The sequence below is a fragment of the Ambystoma mexicanum genome, chromosome 10 (genome assembly GCF_040938575.1).
Source record: "Ambystoma mexicanum isolate Mex_15411 chromosome 10, UKY_AmexF1_1, whole genome shotgun sequence".
Classification (NCBI taxonomy): Eukaryota; Metazoa; Chordata; class Amphibia; order Caudata; family Ambystomatidae; genus Ambystoma; species Ambystoma mexicanum.
In genome coordinates this window covers 1,187,807,169-1,187,835,139 of record NC_090932.1, presented here as the reverse complement: position 1 = coordinate 1,187,835,139, position 27,971 = coordinate 1,187,807,169, and the positions used below count along the sequence as shown (strand labels likewise).

General features: G+C 43.6%; 1 protein-coding gene across 2 annotated transcripts in view; it reads left to right on the top strand.

Annotated features, from left to right (window-relative positions):
- Window positions 1-27,971, top strand: part of LOC138492163 (uncharacterized) — a 1,449,912-nt gene that overhangs the window by 407,015 nt on the left and 1,014,926 nt on the right. For both annotated transcript variants that reach the window (XM_069619172.1, XM_069619173.1), the window contains exon 3: window positions 12,541-12,692. In XM_069619172.1, the coding sequence (XP_069475273.1) occupies window positions 12,541-12,692 (152 nt within the window). The remainder of the gene's footprint in view (window positions 1-12,540; window positions 12,693-27,971) is intronic.

The window sequence follows — 27,971 nt, the reverse complement described above, 5'->3', positions numbered from 1 at the left end:
CAGCCGCGTGCGCCACTTGTGCACTGAATTCTATATATTACCCCCTAAGTCTCATCATGATCTGATATATTTCTTCTACTTCGAATGGAACGTTTCTCGGTCTAGGGCCTTCATGCGTCTCTGTGATGATTTATGCATATGTTTTATGCAGATGATCTAGTTATTTTGGATCAGACCAAATTGGACTCCAACGATGGCTCCATGAACTGGCCAAATATTGTGAATTTAATGGTCTGAAAATGAATGTTAAAAAAAACTAAAATAATGATCTTGGAGCATAAAAAGGTAAAAGAGCAAAGGGATTTAAATGGTATGTGGACAAAGATGTCTTGGAACAGGTAGACTCAGTGCCTTACCTGGGAGTCTTGGTAAATCATAGTACCTGCGAAAAGCAATGGTTGGAAAACATCCAACTCAAATGCAAGTGGCTCACAACGCAAGGGACTATTCTCCATAAAAGATTTGGGAAGTTCTCCCTGATACCAGTTGTTACCTTCCTTAATCATACAATCCTGGGCAAATATTTCTGGAAATGTATCGAGGGCTATTTTTGGAAGAGAGTGTCATGACTCCCTAACTCTACCAAATAGCATTATGAGAGTCCAACTGGGCCTCCAATCTCTGCGATCAATAATCAAATGGAAGACTTTGGCTCTGTATGCTAAATGTACAGATAATGAAGACTCCCCTTTGATATTTTAAAGCTTGGGGTAAATCAAGTGGAGGATGATTATTTTGTCGCTTGGACAGCGAGGTGTACTTCCTGGTTAGATGATCTAGAGCGAACTCATAAGACCCTATTAAGCAACCCAGATATAGTCAAACTCCAACAATTGCGTCAACACTGGATTGACACGCTAACCCAAAGGGTAACATATGCTAGTATTAAACAAGCTAGAGGATTGAATCAGTTGCCGAAATACCTGGTTAGATTCCCTTGCCAAGGGTATTGTAACCTTTTCTGAAGGCTGAGGTTGAATATCCTCCCTACTAGGGAAGTACTGGGACACAGAAGGTTGTTAGGTGAGCTTTCCAATCACTGCAGATTCTGCGGCCTGAAACCCAAGCTGGAATCTCTCGAACACTTAACAATAGATTGCAAGGCCCTAGCTGGGTTGAGATCGCTATATTTGGAGAAAATATTTAAATAATCCAGCTCCTGTCCACTAAGGAATGGTGGTCCTAGTTCATACTAGAAGACAATCAATGGGCTATTATACGGGTAATGGCATTTTTGGAAAATGTTCTGGATCTTGGTAATGGAAAGTTGACTGTCAGTAGGAAAGAAGGAATTTATTTTCTTTGATTTTATGAACGTGATTTTATTTTATTTTTTCTGGCTTGTAAAATCGGAATGATTTTTTTAATTGGAGGGAATTGGATTGGATGTTACGTTGTATTTTATGTATAGACTTTGTATTTGATGAAAAATGTTATGAAAGGTTTGAAATAAACCACATTTAAAAAAAATAATTTAAAAAAGTAGGTTTTGGCAAAGCATTCCCTCTTGACATCATGCACCTCAATCACGTGGGCGCTGCTTGGATTGGAACTGAAACTCTTCTGAAGATGGGAATCATGATGCTCCCAAATGAGAGGCACCTTTGCTACAAGAAAGTCACAAATCCTTAAGGGAGACAATCCTTTCATAGATTGTCTGCATGTCCAGACAGGTATTGCAGCGCTCATTGTCAGCTATGACTGATGTCACATGGCTAGTCCACACCATCTCAGGTAGCCCAGAAGATATAACTAACGGGCCAACATTACCTATATTTTCTACTAACTGTCAAAACAGGCTAGGGGCCTTGGATGTAATGGTTTGTGGACAAGAAACCTCTTAAGAAATGTGATATACCTTTTATATTTCAGCTATTTCCTCTTAAACCTAATGCGCATTTCTGTTTCTGATGGATACAAATAATGTCTTATTAACCTGATGGCCCTATCATGTTCTTTCCTATAATATTAAAAAGGAGGCATCTCCCCTAGTATTTCTATGAACAAAACGGTTGAAAGCCTGAATTAAACTTGGTTTATTGATGGTCTTAGCAGATACAACTTATTGCACAGTTACACTTCACAGTACATACATGACTTAAGTTATGAGACACTTATTCAGAAATACATTTGCATTTATATGGAAGCTTCATTGTCTGAGGCCATTTCACACAGATACATTCGGAACGGGGCCCATATGTCTTTGGGGCGACTGCTTGTTGGTACAGTCAGTGTGTATTGTTCCTTGCATTCATTGACATATGTCAAGTCTCGGGGAAAGCTCTCGATGTTTGGTGGTGAAGAATTTGTCCAACATTTCAGTATGCATCTTTTGGCTACCATGCAGGAGACATTAAACAGCCTCCTAGTTGTTTCCGCACTTTTGCCGATGTCCCGGAACAGGTATTTTTGAGGGGTCAGGGAGGCCGGGATCTGTGTTATTTCTTCTATCATTTCTGACATTTTTCTCCAGAATTCGGGCATTGGAGGGCATTCCCAGTACATGTGAAAGGACCCCGCTTGAGGTGTTTTACATTTAGGGCATTCCCCAGTTTGATCGGTTGCAAATTTAGCCATCTTGGCTGGGGTATAGTGGAGCCTGTTTAGGACCTTGAATTGAATCAGACGTAGGCCTGCATTTAGTGATACCGGTTGTGTGAGCGTGCAGTATTTGGACCATTTCTCGTCTGTAATGTTTGTATTCAGGTCACTCTCCCACTTGGGTTTAACATGAGTGTGGGGGTGTGTGTCTGTAGCAATGCGTAAAGCAAGGAGATTCCAAGCCCCGTGGCAGATGTTGCTGCTTGTAAGCATGGATTTGTAGGGGTTCATCAGGAAAGAGTGGCCAGTGTGCATTAAATGCTGACTTCATCCTGTAGTACTGAAGTGTTCCGAGTGCTCCCCTTACCACTGCATTGCCAAAGTCCTCCCTGTTCACAACTTCCCATTTGGGAACATGTCTCGCATTCTGATTTCTTTGTTTGGGTCCCAAAGTCGCTGCATTACCTTGTCAAATATGGGAGTTATACTGGGGTATTTCCATAGGGATATAATTGAATTGGAGAGGGTTGGCACTGCTGAGTATTCAAAGTAACTTCTTGGATTGAGATAATGTCAATTTGATATTTAGGGCACACCTTAAAACCCTGGCACTGAGTATAAGTAAACAATGAGCAAAGAGGATACAGAACTTAATCTGAACCTAGGTGTGCTACCCCTTGCTCTCCAAACGGAGTTGCTTCAACTTTGTGTCAATATAATATATAATTCCATCAATTTCAAAATCATCACTCTGTGATCAATTGTTAAAATCATGAAGATTGTTGACTTCTGTTTATTGCTGAGGCTTGGGCATCATGCACTCAATCAGCGCCATATAAGTTTGTTATGCCAATGCATTTCGGGCACAGTCCGTCATCAGGGCTCTTGGCGCTCTCATTTACACTTTAACATAAACCATAAACCATAAAACATACATCGGCATATTTTTAAATGTTCCAAACCAAAATAAACAACATGTCATTAATGTCAATAATAACCAATAACCATGTGTATATAATTTTTTTCACCACCAATCAATTGGATTAGCATAGTACATTATTGAATATCACGGTTGTTTGTTTCATAGATTAATCATAATGTATGAATTCAAATATTCAGTTTAGTGCAGCAGATATTATAAATGGAGTCCAATCATTTTAGAAATTAGGTCACATACCATTGTTGCAGGTTTCAAATTCCCCAGGTGTTTGTCATCGTAGGTAAGTAAAAAAATAATAATAATTAAATGCAGGTGAGTGTTTAAATCGGGCATCTAATGCATTTTCACTCATTGTTCAAAGCATATCAAGTACCTCTTAAGTGGCTGTGCTAGCCTCCCTCCTTTCGTGATGCTCCGTGATGCCTCAATTTCATATGTTCACGGTTGACCTATAAAAAGTCATTGTGTTATGTTAGTGTGCCCCTCGTGTCTAGTTATTCATTAATTAACATCCTTTGGACCCTTGCTTACCTGTATCAATCATCAGCAACTCGCTTATCCCGTATCGAGAAAACCCACGTCCTCGCTGAACGCCAGTTTTCACTGTTTGGGTATGTTGCTATGCAACCCGCGCGTGCGCCGATGCTTCGCGGGCGCTTACTTTCGTTTTGTCATGCTCGCCGCACGCCGGCTCTTCTGTCAACAACACTCTGTTAAAGTGACAATATAATTACTTCTGCTCTTAATCTGAGCTCAGTATCATTGTAAGCTCAATGTAACAATTATATAAAAAAAATTGTGTTTGATGAGTAACATTCAGATGCTATGTTTACATGGATGTCATTATTACAAAAATCTAAAGGTTGTGTGAATAAAGGATAGCGGACTCATGTTACTGGTTCTATGTGATTCTATAACTGTGTTGACAATACCAAGTGCAAATACCTCCTGAACAAAATTATCATACAATCTGCAACAATTACAGTGTCCACCAACTCTGGAGGCCGAGGCAGGAATACCATTCCTGCCTTGGTTCCCGCTCAAGAACGTGTTCTGAACAGGAATGTTCCCTCGTTGTGGGCACTGTACAACTCGTTCAATCTCATTACCATGTTGTGATGCTCAGGTCCCCATTATGTTAAACATGGTGGGTACCATGAGAGTATGTTTGTAAATGTAAACTGTACAAAAGACTCTGTCAAATTCAGTGTTTAATGTTCTTGTTGTGTTATCCTTGGACTGTTTATCCTTTGTACTATATTACAGAAAACATGTGTAGTTTATTTCTTCGTTAATTTCACCAGGCTTCAATGAGTCCAGTCTATCTATCCAGTAGGATTCTCTTCGATTAAGTCTCTTCAAGATATCCTCATGTTTGTCTCTCAGTTTGATTACTTCCAGGACTTGAATCCTGATCTGGTTGATATTATGTTTTTTGTCTTCCCAATGTCTTGCTACTGCGGAATTTTTGTTATTGGTGCGTATATTAGATCTGTGTTCATTCCATCTGAGTCGACAAGATCTTGTTGATTGTCCTACGTATAATATACCACATGGGCATTTAATGGCATAGATTATGTTCATTGTGTCGCAGGTTGCAAAGCTCCTTAGTTCAATTTTTCTCCTGTACGTGGGTGATTTATGATATTTCCTTTAGTGACGAAATTGAAATTACTGCAGTGTAGGCGCGGATATGTGCCAGTTCTGCGGGTTATAGGTTGTTGCATTTTGGGTCGTGTTTTTACCAGTCTGTCTCTCAAATTTCTGCTCCTCTTATTTGCAAAAATGGGGTTGTCTTCAAATAAATGCTCTACTCTTGAATCATTCCTTAATATCTGCCAGTTTTTAAGTAATGCTGTTTTTATTCTGTTGCTCTGTAGGGAATAGCATTAGATGCTCGATTTAAACACTCACCTGCATTCAATTATTATTATTTTTTTACTTACCTACGATGACACACACCTGGGGAATTTGAAACCTGCAACAATGGTATGTGACCTAATTTCTAACTTTTGACATAATATGATCGGACTCAATTTATAATATCTGCTGTACTAAACTGAATATTTGAATTCATACATTATGATTAATCTATGAAACAAACAACCGTGATATACAATAATGTACTATGATAATCCAATTGAATGGTGGTGACAAAAACAATATACACATGGTTATTGGTTATTATTGACATTAATGACATGTTGTTTATTTTGGTTTGGAACATTGAAAAATATGCCGATGTTTGTTTTATGTTTTATGATTTATGTTTAAGTGTAAATGAGAGCGCCAAGAGCCCTGATGACGGACTGTGTCCGAAATGCATTGGCACAACAAACTTATATGGCGCTGATTGAGTGCATGATGCCCAAGCCTCAGCAATAAACAGAAGACAACAATCTTCATGATTTTAACAATTGATCACAGAGTGATGATTTTGAAATTGATGGAATTATATATTATATTGACACAACGTTGAAAAGTTGAAGCAACAACGTTTGGAGAACAAGGGGTAGCACACCTAGGTTCAGATTAAGTTCTGTATCCTCTTTGCCCAGTATTTCCATAGGGAAACATCCGGGTCATATGGAGTATCTATTTTTAATTTTTTGTATAGTGTTGTCCATGCTCGAACCGTACCCCCCACCGGGTCATAGGGGCATGAGTCTTTGTAATGGAGATTAAAGATAATGGAACGGAGGTCAATGGGGGATGCAGCGAATTTCTCCAACCATATATGGGGTGAGCGATCTTCTAGGTCGTACCAATGTTTTGCAAATTGCGCTTGCGCCACCAGGTAATATAATTCAAAATCTGGTGCTGCAATTCCTCCAGTGCAGTACAGTTTGGTCATTTTCTCCCATTTCATTGAAGCAGTCTTCCCATCCCAGACAAACGCTATCACCATTGATCGTACCTTTTCAAAAAAGGTTCTACTCGGCCATATGAGTATGTTTACGAAGAAATAGAGCAGTTTTGGGAGAACTACCATCTTAAGGATGGCGACCCGGCCATTCAAGGATATGGGTAGTTTAGCCCATGTTTGGAATTTAGCGCTGAGTAGTTGCAGTACTTGTTCGTCATTGTGTATAGTGTCTGTCTCGGGATACCAATATGCCCAGGTATCGTATGTGTTTGGCCACCCATTTGAGATTCGCAGTTATCAACGGGCATTTTGTGGTCAGTGACAAAGGGAGGATTTCAGATTTTTCATTATTGATCTTATACCCCGAGTATTCAGCTAATTTATGAATTTCTGTCATGAGGAGTGTTGGATTAGTTTCAGGATCCCGGGTGTACAGTAGGGTGTCATCTGCGTATAGTGAGATGGATTGGGGTGGACCTGACATTCGTATCCCTCTGTCTCCATGTTTTTGCCTAAAGAGTATTGCCATGGGCTCTATGGTTAGTGCAAATAATATAGGCGAGAACGGGCAGCCTTGTCTAGTGCCTCTGCCCAGCATGAACAGATCTGAAATCGTGTGGTTCATGAGAACCCTCGCACCTGTTTCTGCGTATAGTAATTTTAGGTATTGGAGAAAATAAGGGCCTATTCCAAATTTTCTAAGTACCGCCAGGAGATACACCCATGACACTGAGTCAAATGCTTTCTCAGCGTCTAGGGAGACCACTACTGCTTTTGTTTCTGGGTTTATTTGCGCCATTATTCCAAACAGTATACGTAAGTTCAGAGCTGTAGATCTTGTGGGGATGAACCCGCATTGGTCGGGATGGACCAATGTTGGCATGCTTGGTAATAGTCTATTCACCAGTATTTTCGCGAATACCTTGACATCTGCGTTAATTAGTGACAGTGGCCTATACGATGAAATGTCCTATGGAGGACGTTGGGGTTTTGGTAAAACAGTTATTATAGCTTCTCTCATTGAATCAGGAAGTTTTTTTCATTCCAGTGCTTCTTCCCATACCTTCAACATGATCGGGACCAGTTCTTTCTGAAATTCCTAATATAATTCAACCCCCAGTCCATCCGATCCCGGGGCCTTCCCAGAACGTAATGCTTTTATTGCCTCCGTAATTTCTTCTTCAGTTACCGGTTGTTCGAGGGCCAATTTAGCTTCTAAAGGGAGTTTCGAGAACTCCAAGTTATAGAGGTATGTTTGTATTTCTGGTTCCTATTTTCTATCACAATTGGTGTATAGTTCCTGGTAGTTCCTGGTAGAACCTAGAGTGCTCATGGTTGATGGCCAGGGACCTTCCCGCCTTATTGCTCTCCATGTATCTGCGAGCACAAGCTGGGTCTGCCATGTATTGTACTGCCCTAGTGGCTAATTTATCAAAGTCCTTTAGGAGTTTATTGATATCTGCTAGGGTATTTTTTATTGTGGGTATCACTATACAAAATTTCCAGGTTTCGAAGTTCAGCCTCCACTTCATCCAACTCTCATTTTACGGACTTCAATAGTCCTGTGTCGAGTATTTATCTACCGTTCCCACATTGTTATTGAAGAATTCCTCCATTTCTATGTGCAGGGATTCAGCTACATTGGGGTCTCTCAGTATGTTTGTGGCCATTCTCCATCTCTTTTGGGGTTTCGGAGTGTTTTGAAATATCAGCTCGAGTGACACCGGGGAGTGATCTGATGATGTGCACGGGTGTATTTCGCATTTCTCCAATGACTCTGATATATCGTCAGATATGTCGTCAGAGAGAAGCCAGTAATCTATCCGTGACTCTGAGTCATGCACATTTGAATAATACATATATTCTTTAGTGTTTGGATGCAACTGCCTCCATTCGTCAATCAATGCCAGTTGTGGCATAATTGGACCCAATGTAATTGCTGCTTTGGTTGGCATCCTTTTGGATGTTGAGGATCTATCCAACTCTGTGTCTAGTATTAAATTGAAATCTCCTACCCAGATGATGCTAGAGCCGTCTAGTGACGTGAGCACTCCCAATATGTTTAGGTAGAAGTCCGGGTCATCTATATAATGGCCATATGTGTTGAATAGTGTGACCAATGTTTCTGTTACCTTCCCCCATATTATTACGTATCTCTCTTGGGGGTCCACTTTGTGTCCTTTGGTCTGGAATCCCAGTGATGGGTGTAATAACATTATCACCTCTCAGGCCTGGGTAGAGTATTCTGTGTGGTATCTCTGCATTACTGATCCCCTGTGTATTTGTTTCCTGTAACATCACTATGTGGGGAGAGGTCCTATTTACATATGTCCCAATTTTCCTGGAATTTGAGGGGTTGTTAAGCCCTCGGACATTCCATGATAGAAGCTTAATCTTCATTCCGTTCCCTGTACTGGTGTTATGCATATTTATATCTGTTTATTGCTTTGCTGATGAGGGAGTATGGTTTAATGTGCGTAGTGCAATTATCTGCAAGACCATGATTTGGAAAACTTTTACAACTTTTTAGCAGTTCAGTTAACGCCCACCTCCCTCCCCTCCCTTCGACCCCTCCACCCACATCATCACCCCCAACTTGATGAGTGTCCCTAACAAACTTTTGGAGCTCTCTTGGGGTCGCCATGTTGCCGCCACATGGCCACCAATTCCATATTTTTGTGTGGAGCTCCCCACAAAAGCCTGCTTTAACATTTCACTTAGTATAAAGGATATCTGCGCATTTTCAGTCAATTAGCTGGATCGCGTCTCTCTGCCTTAGGAGGAGGTCTGCCGTTTTGATCCAGTCTGCGTTCTCTGGGGGGCAGGGCTATGGAGGCCTCCACATAGGCCATGGCTGCCGCTGGAGTTAAAAAAAAAAAAGTGCTCACCCCCCATGTTGTATTCTCATTTTAGCTGGAAATATTAGTGCATATTGTACTTGCCGTGCTCTTGGAAGTCTCTTCACTGGTTCATATGATCTCCGGTTGGCTTGGACTCCCGCTGCGAAGTCCGGATATTTAAGGATGCGGTTCTCCTCATATTGCAGCGTGCCTTGTTCCCTTGCCATTCTGAGTATTGCATCTCTGTCCCTGTAATTAAGGAGACGTGCAATAATCGTATGGGGTGGCGCTCCTGGTTTCGGCACGGTGGCCAGCGTGCGGTGCACTCTTTCAACTAGGAAATGGTCCGAGAAGTCCTCGGCCCCGAACAGGGATTTTAAGAGGGATTCAACCTGTTGTTCCATTGCACCATTACCGAATTTCTCGGGAATGCCCACAATCCTTACATAGTTTCTCCTGGATCGTAATTCAAGATCCTCAGACTTGTTCTGTGCCTTGGCTAGATCATTTTTCAGTTGGGCGATGTCTTGACTGTGGTGAGCGATGGTATCTTCGTTGGTGCTAATTCTGCCCTACGCTTCTGTAATTCTCGAGCTCTCCTTGTCCACTCTTGCCTTCAGTGATCCGATTGTGGTAACAATATCATCTAGCTTCACATTTATTGCAAGTAATCTATTCTGTACTATGGTAGTCAGTCTGTCAACTCTATCTCCGCTCTCCGCTTCAGCCTGAGGATTGGAAGTGGTCGGTGTCGCCGGCACCGGATCTGATATTTGACTGTTGGTAAACGAATCCATGGGGCCTTTCTTTTTCGCACCTGCACCTTTTGTCATCTTCTTGGATGTTTGTGCACCTCCTGTGCAGATCCTCACAGTTTGTGGGGTTAAAATGTTGGTAGAGACTGGCGTTACTATTTCACCGATCGTGCACAGTGTTAGTCCAGTTTTTCATTGAGTTTCTGTATTCTTCCTGCAAAGCGAGCGTCTTTTCCAGAGCCCTCGTGTGGCTGACAGCGGCTAGTCTTGGGCTTGAGGGGGCTTCTTGCTGTGGGGAGGGTTATGTCTTGCTATTCTTGGGTATTTCCAGTCTCCCCAGCGGGGTTGTTTCCTCCCAGTCAGTGGTTTTGTTCCTCCAGGCTAATAAGTTAGTCGATCCCTTTTGCTGCCCCGCCCGTACAGGATCTGTTTCTCTGGTGTATGTTCTTAATGATACAGTGTTCACTTTTGTTTCATATGCCCGTGATTTCCTTTGGGTCTGTGTGCGCACACCAGGCAATGTTTGTCACCAATATTTCAACAGGGATATGTTATCTTGGTTCCGAAAAGGGGCGCACTGATCTTGAAGCCAGCGTCACTACCTGCACTGTGTAATGAGTTTACCTCCTCGTGTTTTACCAGTCTGGGGTAGTTCCGACCTCTCTGTTCCAACAAGTTTGGGAGCAGTGACACTCTCCGCCCCTTTGATGTGTAGAAGTTTCCCTTAGTACAGTCGGTTATCCTGGGCGATTCATATCCTTCTATATATTGTGTTTACCCCTTGCATAGTGCTCATTCACCCAAACAGTTCAGTGCCGGTGTTGCCGCTCGCTCCTACTATATACCGGCGAGTGAATTGTGATCTCTCATGTGGTATAATGTCGTTCTGCCCAGCGCCAAGCACTCTCGTGCCTGGGTGTTGGGTGATTATATGGGTGATTATATTGGTCCCTGCTGAGGTTTCAGCATTGTGGTTTGGGTCTTGTTGTGTCCTTCCCTGTATTACATGCAATTGTTCCGAACATATAAATTGGTGCGCTGCTGGGCCGTCCGTCGTCCGTAACGCTGTGTATGTTTCTCTCGTTTTCTAGCCCCTCCGAGACACCCTTCCATGTGGGTCCGATGTCGGGGCTGAACCAGATGGTGTATCCCACGTCCCCCATTTGTGTTGTGGCTGCAGGGGTCGGGGTTAATAAAATGACTATGTAGTGTTGTTTTATTTAATATGAAATAAATATATATACATTTAAACAATGAACATTAGAAAAACGGTGGATTAGATAAGAAAACACAACTCAAAACTCCCATAGTGCATCACCAAGCTCCTAACCCGGTCTCCCCTCTTCCCGTGAACCAAAGTGAACAAAAAAGTATGGTTAGTCTTTTACTGGTGTCCTCCAATCCTCCCACACTTTGCCCGCCACTCTCCTTACCCCCAGTGTCATCCCCTCCTAGCCCTTGCCGTTTCATCCATCTCCTGTTTCTTTTTTGTTTTATCCTGCTTGTTATCAGGGCTGCTCCTTGAACCCCTTTTATTTTGCTCTACAAGCTTTCTTTCTCATCTGACCAGCCTCACTCTCAAACCTTAACAGTTAAGTCCATGTGAAGGTAAGTGCAATGTCTACTAACGTTTTTTTTTCTTCTTTCTACCACAATGCCATGTCTAACAATTGGTAATGTCGATCTGAACACTACTATGAGTTGCAACTTTCTGTATGTTTTAGGTTTATCAGTTGACCTACTACTTATGATATGATATGATAGGTTATTTATAACGCGCTTAATAACCAGAGGTTTCTAAGCGCGGACCCGGGGATTGAACCTGTGTTGCTCTGCGTCGAGCACGTTGCCCCTGAGCTATCCTCCCGAGACATTATCCATAATGCACAAAAGGCTTTGTCCTCATTTCATTTTTCACAACACTCAGCCGGACATGACAGTGTTTGCAACATACATACTCATTTCATGTGCACAGCCTTTGGGTGTGCATGTGAGGGTAAAGGATAAAGTATAAACATCCTTGTCCTCATCATGTGAGGACTTTGTTGCTGCTGCATGTGTCACGTCACGTCACGTTACATGAGATACGTTTTCCTCTCCCATATGGTGAGAGCCTAGCTGGGTTTGGGGAGCTTGCAGGAGGGTCTAGGTCAAGGGGTTTGGATGTTTTTGTGTATGGAGCTGGCTCAAATGCACAGACATCCTTAGACAACTATATACATACATATATAGGATGAATATGTGGAGGAGACATGTTACTTTTGCAGGAAGGCTGTTTCTTTGAGTTAGACTAACTCGTGTTATCATATCTGTGAAAACATCTGCTGACGGCAGCGGGAATGTCACTTCGTGGCATTGGAAGCAATAAGGTAACCTTATGGATTTTTATTAGAACCCTAACGTCAGACCCATATGTATGGAAACATTGAAAGGAGCTCTTCCGGACGTTTATGGGGTGCTGAGTAGAGCGTGTTGATTTTGTTTAGGAGTGCGTTTCACTGAACGGACCATAAGACCGGAGACAACAAGTCTTCATAAAACATTTCTAACTATATTAATGATATTTCTTACAAATAATAATGTCATTTTTGTCCACAGGTTCAAGAATGAAACAGTGACAACAGGATTCGTAAGCAGCACCGGCGATGCCCACTGTGTGTCTCCTTTGCTTTACGAGACCGGACGCATTCCATTCGAGGTGTCACTGGATAATGGCAGCACGTATCCCAGGTCCGGGGTGTGGCTAGCAGGTAACTTCTTCTTACATCCATAGACCAGTGGCACAGATAGGAGAAGTGGTGAGTGGAGACAGCTAGCCCTCGAGGACCCTTTCAGATTCTGGTCCACTCCCCCTCTTCAAAGCTGTGAATTGGTATTGACCTCTGCCCTTTGAGGATCCCTTCTGGCATCAAGACCTTTGTTGCCACTGGTATGGCATGAAGCATGCATAGGTTTGTATTTGTATTTGGTTTATTTATATCGCGCACCTGGCCCATGTTATTGTTAACCATCATGATGTGTCTTGCCCCATTTTTATTTTGTTGAATTTTTTGGGTGATTGCATCACAAAATTGCAGAAACCATTGCTACAGAAGAGAGCGGGAATGGGGGTTCTGAACGGAGAATACCCGGTTGGCATAGCAACAGGCAATGCCATGACATGAAACTGCCAAATCACTAAAATCTTTTTCCAAACTCCTCTGCCTTACTACCAAATAAGAAGTTTCCGAGCAATATTTGCTCCAATCAGCAGCTTTGTAAAAAGCAAGTCGAGTGCTGGGCTTTCCATTTCCCAACTTTGCAGTGATTTCATATTGGGCATTTTACTGTGGCCAATTGGGCTATTTTGGCTACTTTTGACTGAGTTGTTTTGTCCTCTTGAGGCTGCTTTTCTACATCCACCAAACCACGCCATGCCCAATCTCTCTACTCCCAGCACCATTCTCTTTGGCCCCACCCACTACTGTCTCTTCCCCCACCCACCCCACCACCATTACAAGTGCTGGTTGGGTTCACCCACCTAAACCCCACTCTCTCTACCTCCGACCACCCTAACCCCACCCTGACTACAAACACCCGCCCACCCTACCTCCACCCACTCTACCCACACCCACCCTACCCCCACTCTCTTTACTACAACCCACATACCCTCCCACACTCTCTCTATGCCAAACCCACCGACCCTACCCCCACACTGCATACCCTCACACACACTATCCCCACTCTCTCTACCCCACTCACCTATCCCCCACCCACTCTCTCTACAATCACCCACCCACACTATCCCCAAGCTCTCTACCCTTACCCACCCACCCTACTCAACCCCCACTCTTTTTACCCCTAACCAAACTTCCCTCACTCTCTCTACACCATCACCCTACCCTGACTCTCTCAAACCCCACAAACCTACCCCCACTCTCTAAAACCCCAAAAACCTACCACTACTCTCTCTACTCCCTCACACTCACCCTACCTCCACCCTCTGCACCCCTATCACCCACCATACCCCCACTCTCTCTACCGCCACCAACCCTACCCTCACTCTCTCTATCCTCATCCACCAACCATACCCCCACTCTCTCTACCCTCAAGCCCATTGCCCCCACCTTCCACTATCTACTATTCCACACACAGTCCATCTGCTTCCTGCATACAACACATAGTCACATGTACAGCGGGAAGCCACAGCCTACAGGCCTACAGGCCATATTCTGCTGGAATGTGACAGCCCCAGGTACATCAAAGCATCTCAAGGAGGGGGAAGGCACACCTTCCTCCAGCATGGGCAGCCTACTTTAAATATCAAAGGCCCCATCAATCTGCTTTCCTTTGTCCTCCGGCTGGTGGCAGTGCATACTAATGAGAGATAATTGATGTAAACCTGAAGGGCGTGGTTTCCAGAATAGGCAACAGGCAAGGCGGGGCTAACAACCCTTTGGTATGCAATATGTCAATTAGAAGCTAGTACCCACCTCTCTGTATGAAAGACAGTGAAATGCATGTCTGGGTCCACTATTTACCGTAGGCACACCCCTGAAGAGCTGACCCCTTTCAGAGGGGAGAAGTAACATTACATAATAGGCGTATTTGTAAAGCGCACGTTCACCACAGAAGGGGAATCTTTGCGCTAATAACAGATGTTTATTGTTACCCAACTTAATGGTTCTCATTTTATCGACCTTGGAAGGATGAAGGGCTGAGTGGACATGCCGGGATTCTTCGAAACTGTGACCATGAGGTCAAACACAGGTCCCTGTAGTGGATGCTTTAGCCACTGAGCCACAGACCCAGCCAGTATGTGGTTTTGGGGAGACAGGAAGTCTGGTCCCAGAACAAACTTCAAGGGAACCCTGCGCTTTAATCAAGAGTCACAGAGGGCTCAGTTAAACAGAGAGACACTTTGATCCACAACAGACAGAGAGTTGAGTGGGACTTAGGTATATGTTGTCACCCCTTTGTCTGTCCTGTTGCAGAGAACTCTAGTCCTTACCTCATGCATAACAGAAGATTGTTGGTGGGGACCCACAATTGGTTCATTAAGATAGGCTTAGCCTGCACCAATTACTGGGGCCCATTTGGCTTTAAAAGAGGGCTGAACCCCTCAATTAGCAGATCATTTGAAGACTTCGAAAGGAGTAAGAAGAAGGACACATTTCGACCCGAGCTGAAGGTGCAGTCTACCTTACATCTTCCACGAGTGAAGGAGGGCCAGGAGTTCCAAGAAGGAAGCAAGATCCCTCCCCTAAACATCTCCCAGGGAACAGAGGGAGATATCAACTCAGAAGACCCCCCAGAAGCTCCAGAACCGGTACCCAACCAGCACACAGCATGCCCTGTTAGGTTCTACCAACAAGCTTCCTAGGTGGGAAGTGGCAGAGAGTATCTGAACTAAGGACAAGGCCATTGCCTACAAACTGAGTTTAGGGCCCTTTAGGAACGTGCATGCAATGGATGGGTTCACAGAGAACTCTTAGTCCAAATAACCAAAACAACTCAGGAAAATGGCAAAGTACTGTTATCAATGATCTAAAACAGGAGTTACCACAAACATCAACGGATGTACGCTCAATTTCTCTCAATGATCTTTTCATAAAAACATGATTATATACTCAAAATACATCAGAGTTGACATCATACAATGTGTCAAATAATGAAAAACCTACTGGGGATTGGGATAGGCTTAAGGGGAACATCTAAGTACACATTATATAGGAACTAGGATTGTGATTGGCTGCCCACTGTCAGGTGGACAATATATGACTACCTCTAAAACATATAATCTTCAAAACGATTAGATACACAGTTTCTGATTGGCTTCTCAAACTATAAGGTCCTTTGTTACATGGACCTCTACAATTGGTTGACACACTTTGCCATGTCTGGAACATTCGGTTCACTTAGCAGCATGTAAGCCCAGACCCAGGTAAAAGGAGATGGGACCTGACTGTACCTCCGCGCCCAGCATCTCCTATCACCCAAGACTTTTGCCATGAAGATTGTCTTTGAACTTGGCCTTGCAAAGTATTCTTGTCTCTGGGAATACATGGGAGTACAGGCACTCACTATTGTTATTTTAGGACTCCAAGATCAACTCCATTTTCATCCTTGGCTCACGAGACAGGAGACAACGATTTGGTCCATTTTGCAGCTTTTAAATATCTTAAATGAATAAAACTTGGCACTCTTGGTGTTCTTTCTTTGTACCTTAACAAGAAATGATTCATCCTTCGCACGTTGACTCCTTTCCAGAATAGATAGCCGACCTTGGCTGCTCCAGTCTTGACTTAGGCCAGACACCTCACCGTGCAGCTTCACTATTCAGTTTATTCTTACTGCGACACAATTTTCCCTTTCTTCTTCATGGGTCCTGGCTTACTAAAATTCATGATACCGATGTCCAGCTTCAATACAGTGTCAGCTTCTCCTGCATTCTATTCACTACATATAGCCAGCTTCTATGATGACTTAGTCTACCTTGCGTTTCAGCGTTTGTACAATTATTGAACAGTTGATTCTCTGCAGCATTTTGTGCATGTGGAATCTTCTTTTTTGTATTTAAAAGTAGACTTGACTCTTTACTTCATTATTAGTTTCTATTGTATCCATATATCCTCTTCAGCCAGTATCCTGAGACGTTGTTCATATTCTCTTATGACATTGCAGGCTTTTTCTTTGTTCTTTTCTCATATTCCTTCAGAGAGTTCCTCCTTCAGATTATCGTCCCTTAGGGGATACATTCGATAGGGTTGTCTCAATGGGTATCTTCATTCGAATATATGCTGTGGTATTGGCTCAATTTCTGGTGTCAAGCACGGCACAATCTCTTGCTTCCAACATATGGGAAGAAAGGGGGCGGGGTTTACTGCGTAGGCATGCAGCTGCTCCTTTAAATTCCCCTGTCTGGTCAAGTCCTCGACCACATCAATTGTTTCTACATCCTGATATTTTCTATTGAAGAAATGATTCTTGGTGTCCATATCTTCATCACCCCTCTCAGGGTGCCAGCTGATTTGACATGTTCATCTACACGGCAGGTCATGTAGTTATATTGTCCATTTGGGGTACAAAAGACCCATCGTCCCATGTAGCTCTTATGATTCTTTAGAAACAGGAACTTCGTTCCATCAGGTGCTACGATACTGGCCTCTACGTACTTCCTGACAGCTTCATCAGTCAGCTCCTTGGCGTTAGGTTCAGGTTTTATATCGATCATGATCTTAATTCCCACCACTTTCTTTGCCGTTTTCTTGCATTGGGCAATCACTATACTGACTACACAGAATCCAAACATCACCAACACCAATATTACTCCAAGAATTTTAAATATATTCACCAACCACTGGGAATCCATGAATGTCATCTGTCTCATCTTCCATCTTGTTATGCAGGTCTGTCAACAACGTTATGGCTTCTGTCAAGGTTCCATTTTGTTCATTGTGGGAAGGTTTAAATGGCAACATGATGGCCCAATTTTGGCATAAACTTCTCCTTCCATCACTGTGATCATATCAAGGACATATCGGTTCTGGAGGGTCATCAGTCATGTGGCCCTCAGCTCTTCCTTAATGGTGTTGAATACCTTTATGGTAGCATTGATTATAAAAGTTCCCACCTAGTGATCTATAACCACTTTGCATTTGCCACTGTTTCGATCACTGGCTTGAATATATTTGTCAGTATTGTGGCAGTCTTGCTAAACAACCTGTGCTCCTCAAGAATGGAGTCATACTCTGTTTTCGATTTGGCTGAGAAATAATTTTATCTTTTTGTCTGACTGAGCAGTTCAAGCAACCTTCTTTTTCTCAAATGGGCATCCGACTGTGGAAATTCACCAATGTTCAGATTGCTTTGATGAATCCCTAAGGCTGGAACATGGATGAGCACCAAGGAACATACTCCACCCCAATCCTTGGGTAACCTCATATAGGCTCTAGATCCACAATCCCAATATCGATCCATAAGGGTGGCTGTCCCTTCTCCCATCCTGGGAACATCTATTGTGGTTTTGCATTCTTTGTTATATCCCACGTGATTCTTTCCATGTCTTTAGAAGCATAGTGTTGCATTAACCAATGAGATTACACCTACTGGGCCTGATTAATCTTCTACCCATGTCAGCAGTTTGGAGTGCTTGGCCCATGACTTCAAGCATCCATCATTCACCTTCTGTACTTCTTGTACGTAATCAGTTTTCAGCAGATGAGCTGCACATTGCAACATTCCTTCTTCCCACCCCTTCTTGGAATTAACTCGTCCATATATCAATAATTGAGTGTGTTCCCAACATCTAGGTGGTCCAGCTATTTCTGTCACATCAGGACAATTCATTCTCTTAATTGCTTAAATGATCACCTCATCCTGTCCTGCAGCAGGATACACAAGCATCATGCTTTCCATCTAGGCTCCTTTTCAATTTGCAGAGTGTTGATGTTGTCATCCTGGTATGGAAACAACCATTTTGATCTCCATTGCAAGGTCACCCAACTTCCTTGACCTTGTCATCGAGTAGTACGTGTTGCAAGATGACTGAGGCACTTTGCATCATGCTCTGGCACCTCTCTTGCAATGAAAGTCCTTGCTGTGTTCATGGCATAAGGGATGAGGGAGTAGACTTAGCAACCCTCCTTAGATGCTTTTTCCCCTACTTCTTTCATGTGTTGGTACATATTATTCACCAGGTGAGCTTTGTTATCTAGATAGGTATTCATCTCTTCACTATCTTCCTCTGCATCTCTTTTGTGTCTCGCAAAATACCTATAGTAATCATAAATCTTATCATGTATCGTTTTCATAGTGGGGAGAACCATAAGGAACTTTCCTTCAGCAGGAGTACTAAGATGATAGAGAATGTGAAAGATGAGGACCAGAAAGACGACAACAATCATGCAAATATGTATTATACATAAGAATATGGCCATCCATCTCTCTCACCACCCTACTTCTTGTTGCATTTGCAAATTCTCTACAACCATGCCATTTTCTTCATTAATCATTTTAATACAATCAACAAGCTTCTTTTATACTTGCAACTGCACAATGTGTTCAATTATGGCAATAAGGAGTCTTCTTATCAAGAAGGTGTGAATATTAATATCTCTTTTAACAACAGCAGGGAAAGACTGAAGTATGAACACAAAGACAGCAACCACAAGCCGATGAACGTCACTATCGGCAGGTGGCATATGTCTGATCACTTAAAACAAATATTCTCCATGAAATGAATCTGGATACTGATCGCGTTTCAATTTTCTGATCAAGAACTGACATTTAGGCATGACTCTTATGCGTTATTTTCTGCTTCAATATGTATTTCTAAAAGTTAATTTCAAAATACCAGGAATTCTGTGCACGTCTTTGCACTCTCTGCTAAAATATCTTTAAGGATTGTCTATCAAATGCCAGTCCAAATAAAGTATATGTTAATCATTTGTGTCTTTATCATCCTATCTAACTTAATTCCTCTTGCATTTCATACTCATTTGTGTACCTGTGTTCCATCTACCTTGCACAGTTTGCTGCCCCTCTTAAAAAATCGAATTTGGCTGTTCTAGCATTGCTTGTGTTCCATCTACCTTGCACAGTTTGCTGCCCCTCTTAGAAAATCGAATTTGGCCGTTCTAGCATTGCTTGTGTTCCATCTGCCTTGCACAGTTTGCTGCCCCTCTTAAACATTGAATTTGGCTGTTCCAGCATTGCTTGTGTTCCATCTGCCTTGCACAGTTGCTGTCCCTCTTAAACATTGAGTTTCGCTGTTTTACCATTGCTTGTGTTCCATCTGCCTTGCACAGTTTGCTGCCCCTCTCAAAAAAAATCAAATTCGGCTGTATTAGCCCAAACTCTAAATTTAGCAGTGTGCACCACCAACACTGTTTTTCTGCTATAGCCCAAACTCATACTTGCTGCGTGCACTTGCTGCACTGTGTTTATTTCTGCTTTAGCTAAATTCGAACTTTGGCTGTGTACTTGTGGTTACTATTTCTTTAAAACATTGTTTTTTTTTCTGGGTGCACAACTGTTACTTTACTACCTTTTCACAAACAGTGTTGTGTTTCTGTTGAGTACATCCTGCATTAACGTCCTGCACATCCCACCTTGTCCTCAGTGCCTCTCCCTCATACACTCTGTCCACACCCCCTGTGTTTTGCCCCGCAACTCCCGACCCTCTTCCGTGTGCCTCAGTAGATCAGCCTGGTAAATCTCCTCCTCACCACTGCAGCCAGCTATGTCACTATCGATCTCTTGTATATTCTCTAACTGCTTCTATATTTCCTATCCCTCTCCTAACACTAAATCTGTCCCGAAGAAACATATGAAGGACATACTGGGCTCCAACCCAGGCCTTCCTATTGCAGACACCTATGTCACAGCTTCTGCCAGAGAGACTCTCACAGACATCCTCCTTGTCGTTACCTCACATGACCTATGGACCCAGTAAATGGTTGCTTTTCTCTGTCCTATTGCCTCTTCTCTCATTAATTGCGGCACCCGCTGGGATGTCCTCCTTGACCACTTTGCCCTTTCCAGGGTCATAATTAATGTCTATAGGAAAGGAACCATCATGGTTCAGGGCCCTCAACCCAACCTTCTTCTCTTTGACAGAATTCTACCTCTCCTCTCAAACCTTACCTCTCCTCCTGGACCAGCTCCCTTGCCTACTGTGCCTTCCTCATCTAAGTACAAGCTCCTTTGCCCAATGTGCCTTCCTCCTCCTCTGCACAGGTGCCCTTGCCCCACTGTCCCATCTCCCTTGTCAACCTTGTCTCCTCCGCCATCCTCCACCATCCCTCTGGTTCTCTTGCCACCCTCAGGGGGGGCACCTTCCCCTGTGGAAGACCTTTAAAGTTGGCAAGCTGCTCCATATTTCCATCCTTAACTCTTGCTGTGTTGTCAAACACTTGTCTGATATCTGCAACTTCCTCGAATGCTTGGATCTTGATGTACTCGCCATCACGGAGACATGGTTCAAGGACAGATCTGTCACAAGCTTTGACACACTCCTCCCTGAAGGATACAAGATCCTCTCTGTGCCCAGGCCCAAAACGTCAGGAGGCGGAGTGGCGTGATCTTCACAGAATGGATACCTGTGTCCATCATCCCAACTCAGCCCTACTCATCCTTCGAGTGCCTATTCTGCAAGCTCTCACTCTCTCCCAAATCTTCTCTCCTTATGGCCACCTTCTATTGGCCACCAGGACAGTCCATTCTCATCCTCTCGGAATGGGCTGACCTGGACTCCTCTCTAATCTCCTCCTCCTCTCAACTCCTCCTGCTGGGTGACCTCAACATCCATCTGGACTCTCCTGACTCCTCAGGACCCTGCCACAACCTATGCAATTCTCTCTCCCTCTCTATTTTACCCTCTGGCTCCACGCACACAGTGGCCCACACTTTGGATGTTCTCATCTCCACCGACATCCCTCTCTCTATCCCTCTTACTACCTCACTCTCTTGTACAGACCACTCTCTTCTCTCTTCACATTTGAAGCTCTCCTCTCCCCTTGCATCGGCAGACATTTGGTTTCAAAGTCACCAGACCCATGAAAAGAGTGACAGTGGCTGCTTTTGCCTCCACCTACTCTGCGCCTCCTACTCCTACGGCTGACTACCACCCTGAAACAGCCCTCAGAAACTTTAATCTCTCTATCTGTAACACCCTTAATACTCTTGCCCCTGTCATGAGGGTCCGACTGAAGCCTTCCAAAAAGTGCAACTCTTGGTACGACTCTGGTCTGGCTTCCCTTCAACGCAAGTGTAGGGCAGCTGAGCGGAAATGGAATTCGTCCAATGGACCCTCTAACAAACTTGCCTGCCACCTCCTTCAAAGGCAATATCGACTCCACACCAAGAAAAGAGTCTTTATTCAAGCCTGCAAACTTTTCGAAGTCTGTAAGGAACTGGACAATCCTGAAGCAGCCTCCTCTTCTGTTACATCCGCCCAGGACCTTTTCTTTGCTCTGGCTGCACACTTCACTGCAAAAACCCAAAGCATTCATTCCTCTCTCACTTCCACACCATATCATACACTGACACTTCTCAAGCCTCCCTTTACCCCTTCACCTCTTCTCTCACTCCCGTCACACCTGATGAGGTCCCCACACAGGTCTGGTCTATGAAAGTTTCATCCTAACAGGTGGAACCCTGACCCTTCAAAACCATTAAGGACAACATTGATTCTCTCACTCCACCCTTGGCTGATCCTTGCAATCTCTCTTTTGCCACTGGAGTTTTACAAAACCTCTCTTAAGCACTCCCTTGTGCACCCTCTGCTTAAGAAACCCTCTGTCGGACCCCTCAATTCCAGCTAACTACCGTCCTATCTCTATTACCCCTTTCCTGGACAAACTCCTAAAGAAGAAGCTGGCTATCTCTCAGCTCACCCTCCACACTGAATCTTCTGGTTGCCTTCACGACCATCAGTCTGGCTTTAGAGCATCCAGAGGCACAGAAACCGCTCTCCTAAACACCCGTGAAGACCTGCTCTCAAATCTTGACTCTAATACCCTCTCTGTCCTCATTCTTCTTGACCTCCCCTCTGCCTTTGACATGATAAACCAAAACATCATGATTGCACGTCTCTGTGACACCCTGGGAATCACAAGTCAGGCTCTGGCTTGGTTAACCTCCTTCCTTTCCGACCACCCATCCCAGGTTGAACTTGGGTCCTTTCTCTCTACTATCACTGTTTCAACCTGTGGCGTTCCCTAGGGATCTAACCTATGCCCCTGGTTCTTCAACATCTACATGACTGCAAAGGCATGTGTGATTGCCACTTTCACCGCTAACTTCTAGTGTTATGCGGATGACATGCAACTCTCCTTCAGGCTACCCTCAGCCACCTCCTCTACCTCACTCATATCTGACTGTCTGTCCCCAGTTCAGCCTTGTTGTGCTGCAAACACCCTCTGCCTCAATGGCAGTAAAACTGAGATCGTTTGCATTGGTACTCCTACTCCCGCTTTCCCACTCGCACTCTGGCCGGTCTCCCTTGGCCCTGCGCCCGCACCCACCTGCATGGTAAAAATCCTTGGGGTCATCTTTGACACCACTCTCTCCTTCTCCCCTCACATTTTGGACATCTCTAAAAAGTCCAACTACCAGCTGCAACTCCTCAGCTGTACTCTTCCTTTTCTCACCTTCCCCCAGGGCTCACTGTTTCCAAAGCCCAGGTTGTTTCAAGGCTGGACTACTGCAACAGCCTCTTTCTCAACCTCCCTGCCTCTGCTTTGCAACTCATCCAGAACAGAACCAAAATACTTATCCTTGGCTTCAAGCCCTGGGACTGCATCTCTCTGTGGCATTGAAATCCCCAGACTGGCTCCCCGTGGCTACAAGGATCAAGTTCAAGACCCTCTGCATTGTCCACAAGCCTTTCTGGGGCCTAGGACCCACCTATCTGCAACAATGCCTACCTAAATACAGTCCTTCCCGAGCTCTTCGCTCATCTTCCTCCAACCTTCTGCGAGTGAGCCGCTCCAAGCTGATATTTGGAGGGAGATATTTATTTTCAGCAGGGGTCTCCCTATGGAATAGCCTCCCTGCCACCCTCTGTCTTGAGCCTGATCTCCTTACGTTCCGGAAACTCCTTAAGACATTCCTCTCTCTTCTCCTCTTCCTTCTCTCTCCCTCTACCCTGCTAACCTCTCTCTCCGCTCTATCCCTCTCTCCCTCTTTCCCTCCTTTTCTGGACAGCTTGCTGACTGGCCACCGGGTGTACCTCAGACTCTCACAGGTCCATGGCACCCTTGCCAGTCCTCCCACACTTGCCTCCGGGCATTGCACTTGCCTCATTATTATTGCACTTGGTCAATGACCTCTAAGAGTGGCATCTCTCAGCTCTTACCCCAGCTTCTGACTGACTGGGTACACTTGGACCCCCCCCCCCTGCATTGAATCCCCCTCTCCTGTACCATCAGTGCACTCGCACGATTGGAACGTACCATGCCTTGAAGATCGTTTATCTGTCTTCCCTTGTCCTCGCAAGGTGGCACCTCAAATGCACTTGGAAAAACTGAAGAATTGTCATCAGACCTATTTGCTGTTACCTGCACTGTTAATTGTATTATATGCACTTATTCTGCCTTTGCAGATTTGTATCATTCAGACATTCAAGGGCTCTGAAGGACTGTTGTTTTTTCCCCTTGTTCCCTCCCTCCTTGAGCGCTTTGAAACACTGGTTTTGTGTATAGTTGCTTTACAAATAAACATTACCATACCATACCATTCTTAGTCATCGATCGGGTCTGCACACATGGAAATTCTTCTTCTTGTCTTGTTTCTGGATCGGTACTGGTGGGAGAGAATGTCTCGCCTTTATAAATCTTCACATCACCCAGGTGCAGCCAAGCTCTTCTTCCTTGTACCTTGGCAGCAGAAGGGGACACTTCTTTGATAATAAAAGGGCAATGAAAATGTGGCTCATGCCACTTGCTTGTATAATTTCAAACCAACACTAGGTCCCCAACATATAACTTTGGTGGTGGTAGTAGTAGTTCACTTGGGTTGGTTGCTGAATTGTCTACTGCTGTGATCTTAGACCAACCCCCTGGCACTTGACTTGATCTGAAATGAAAGAAATACTACAGGTCATACATGTCAAATAATCACGCATCTCATCACCTAAAGTTTTAGCTACACTCTGGACTTCACTCTTATTCCTAGAAAGAGGTTTAAGGGACGTTCTAATTTGACGCCCTGTGAATAATTCTTGCGGGGTGAGATGGTGGTCTGATACTGGCTGATTCTGAACGGCATATAAGGCTAGGGTTAGGCAATACAGCCATCCCTTTTTCAAAGTCAATTTAATCTTGGAAATCCTTTCTTTGAGGAGGCCATTGAGTCTCTCACTAATTCCGTTCACTTGCAGGTGATAAGCAGAAGAAAACCTTTGCTTTATGTTTAATAAAAGCCCTATCTGTTCAAATAACTAATTGACAACATGCTTCCCATTATTGGATCTTCGCACTTCACACACACCCTACCCCGTTGAACACTTTGCACACTAAACACTTTGCTGCACGAGTGGCATCAGGGCGTGTACATGGACCTGCCTTGATCCACCTAGAGAAGGGACACACCACCACTAATAGATACCTATATCCATTACATGTCTGCAGAATATCGACATCTATATGTAAATGCTGAAACAGACGATTTGGTCAAGGTATTACTCCTGTAATCGTTCTCAGTGTATGCCCAGCAGTAAACATTTGACAGACGATGCAATTTACCATAAACAGTGCAATTTGTTCTGACAAATTAGGTATGAACCAGTCTTCTGCAATCATAGAAGTATGACTCTCTCTAGTTGCATGCATGGGGTAATGCAACTGTTCAAGCACAACCTTCAAAAAAGTTACTGACATCACTGGCTTTCCAGTGTTATCCTGTCACCATAATGCTTCCGCAGGGGATAAACAACACCCCCTTTGTTTCCATAATTCTTGCTCTTCCTGTCATGCACTTCCTTGAATCTCTATTAATTGGATCATTGACAACTCGTTAAACCCCTCTTGTACTAACATTGTTGTAAGTGAATTTTCTTTACTACTTTCTGTATCGAAAATTTCTGGAGAATATGCAACCCTTTTGGCTTCTACGTCTGCAGCTTCAACTGTTTGCTTAGTATGCACTGTTAATTTAATGACTGCTACGGCTACTAGGAGTTGTAGGGTCTTATTGAGCTTATCCAATAAGGATGCATTCTTCACTGGACAGCCACCTGTGGGTAGGTAGCCTCTCCTTTTCCAACGTGACAATCCTGCATGTACGGTTGACATCACATAGGTGGAGTCACTGTACCCCATCACTTCCTGCCCTTCATGTTTCTCAAGTGTGACAATAAGTGCTTCTAATTCTGCTGCTCGTGCTGAAAAACGAGACAATAGCCTTGCATTTGCTACTATTTCAAACTCTCCATTTAATATGTGTCTTAATACTGCTGCGCCTGTATGCCTTTCCTCACTAATCCGATCAATTTTTGAAGAACCATAAATAAAGAGAATTTCCCCTCTCGCTAAAGCATTCTCCTTCACACAGGGTATATCATCATAAAACCAACATAATTAGCACAATCATGCACATGATCGCCTTCTTCTACTGGCTCAGCTAAGAACGGAGCAGGGTTCACTATTTTACATCTTACAATTTTTATCGCTGGGTTAGAAATCATTGCCTCATAAGCTGAAACTCTTTGGGATGTCAATATGCCCTTGGGTTTCTTTAGGCTAGCAAATAGAGCATGCTTCACGAAGAGGGTCATGGGCTACCTATGACAATACTTGTGGACTGCTTAATTGCGAATGCGGCAGCTGCCACAGATTGTTCGCAAGAGAAGTGTCTTCTCATAACTGGGTCTAAAATCCCACTGTAATATGCCAAAGGTTTGTATCCCAATGTGGTTCTTTGTGTAAGCACTGCTGTCATGACTGTGCCATTCGTGTGCCATTCGTGTGCGAAAACAAATAACATTCCTCAGCATAGTTGGGAATTCATAATACAGTGGCCATGCAAATTGCTTTTTTCAACTCTTCAAATCATTCCTACATTTCTTTAGTCCATTCTAGTTTTGTTTTACTAACTTGCGCCTTCTTTAATGCTTCCTGAAGTGGTCTCCTGTATGTGCTGTAATCAAACACCCAGGCTCTTACAGAGTTGCACAAACCCAAAAACAGTTGCATCTGTCTCAATGTGTTTGGTTTTGAGGTTTTCATAATTGCCTCAGCTCTCTCAGGTGGCACTTTTTTTTCCTTCATGTGAAATCAACTGAACTATGTATAACACCTCTTCTTGGCAGTATTGTAATTTTTCCTTTTCTACCTTGTATCCCTTGTCAGCCAGAATAGTTATTCATTGGATAAAGTCCTGTCTGCACTCTTCTTCTCTGGTGTTGCAAATTAATATGTCATCTGCTTACTGTACTACCGCACGTTTGAGATCAATATTGCCTAGATCCATCTGTAGGACTCTGTTAAAGATTGATGGGGACTCACAGAACCCTTGAGGCAGCCTGTTATGTTTCATTCTCTTTTGGCAAAACTTAAATTAAGTCAAGTCTTGTGAATCCTGGTGCAATGGGATCCAGAAAAACACATTTTTGAAATTGGTCACCATGAACTATTGAGCTTCCACTGGGATACTACACAATGTTGTCACCGGATTGGGAACTAAAGGAAACTCAGAGTCTACAATCTGGTTAAGAGGTTTCATATCCTGGATGAATCTCCATGACCCCCTTTAGATTTCTTAATCAGCTACACCGTGGTATTACACAATGATTCTGATGGCACCAGGATCCCCTGATCCATTAGTGCTGAAATAGTCTGAAATATGCCTTGATCAGCTTCGCGGGACATTGGGTACTGTTTTGTTCGAGGTAAAATCACTCCTGGCTTAAGCTTTATTTTAAATTCTCTGATCCCCTTCTATAAACCTATGTCATAAGGGCCTGTGGTCGATAAGGCACTCTACACCTTTTCAAGATCCTCCTGAAAAAATGTTGGTTATTGCTGCATTATGGCCATTTGCTGTAGGACTTCCCTTTACTCTATCCTTATCCAGTAGATAATGCTCATGAAGAACACCACTTCATCATCCCTTCGGTCTTCCCCAAACATATCATCATCGGTTATGTCAGTCAATCTGTACCCCTCCTCAAGAGCTATCGCAGTTCTCCATTGTATACCCTCATCGTCTACTCTTTTGAGCATTGCCATTTACCTTCACATTATAGCTGCTTCCAACTCTATAGGGATAGTCTGTCCACCCTCCTCATCCATAGGTATTTGTGGTCTAAAAAAACATTTGTCAGGTATCCTCACAATCTTTCCTACCAGGCTGGGTAACCATGTCAACAAGATGCTTACTCCACATAGAAAAATCTCTGGATCTACTGGAACGCCTCACAGAGCCACCTGCCCTGTACACACCAGCATGAACTCTCCCACATTTAAAAAGTGTATTCCTGGAGTGGAGCACATTATTCCTTGATCAGTAAATTAAATTGCCATGTTAAATCTTGTCCCAAATTATTA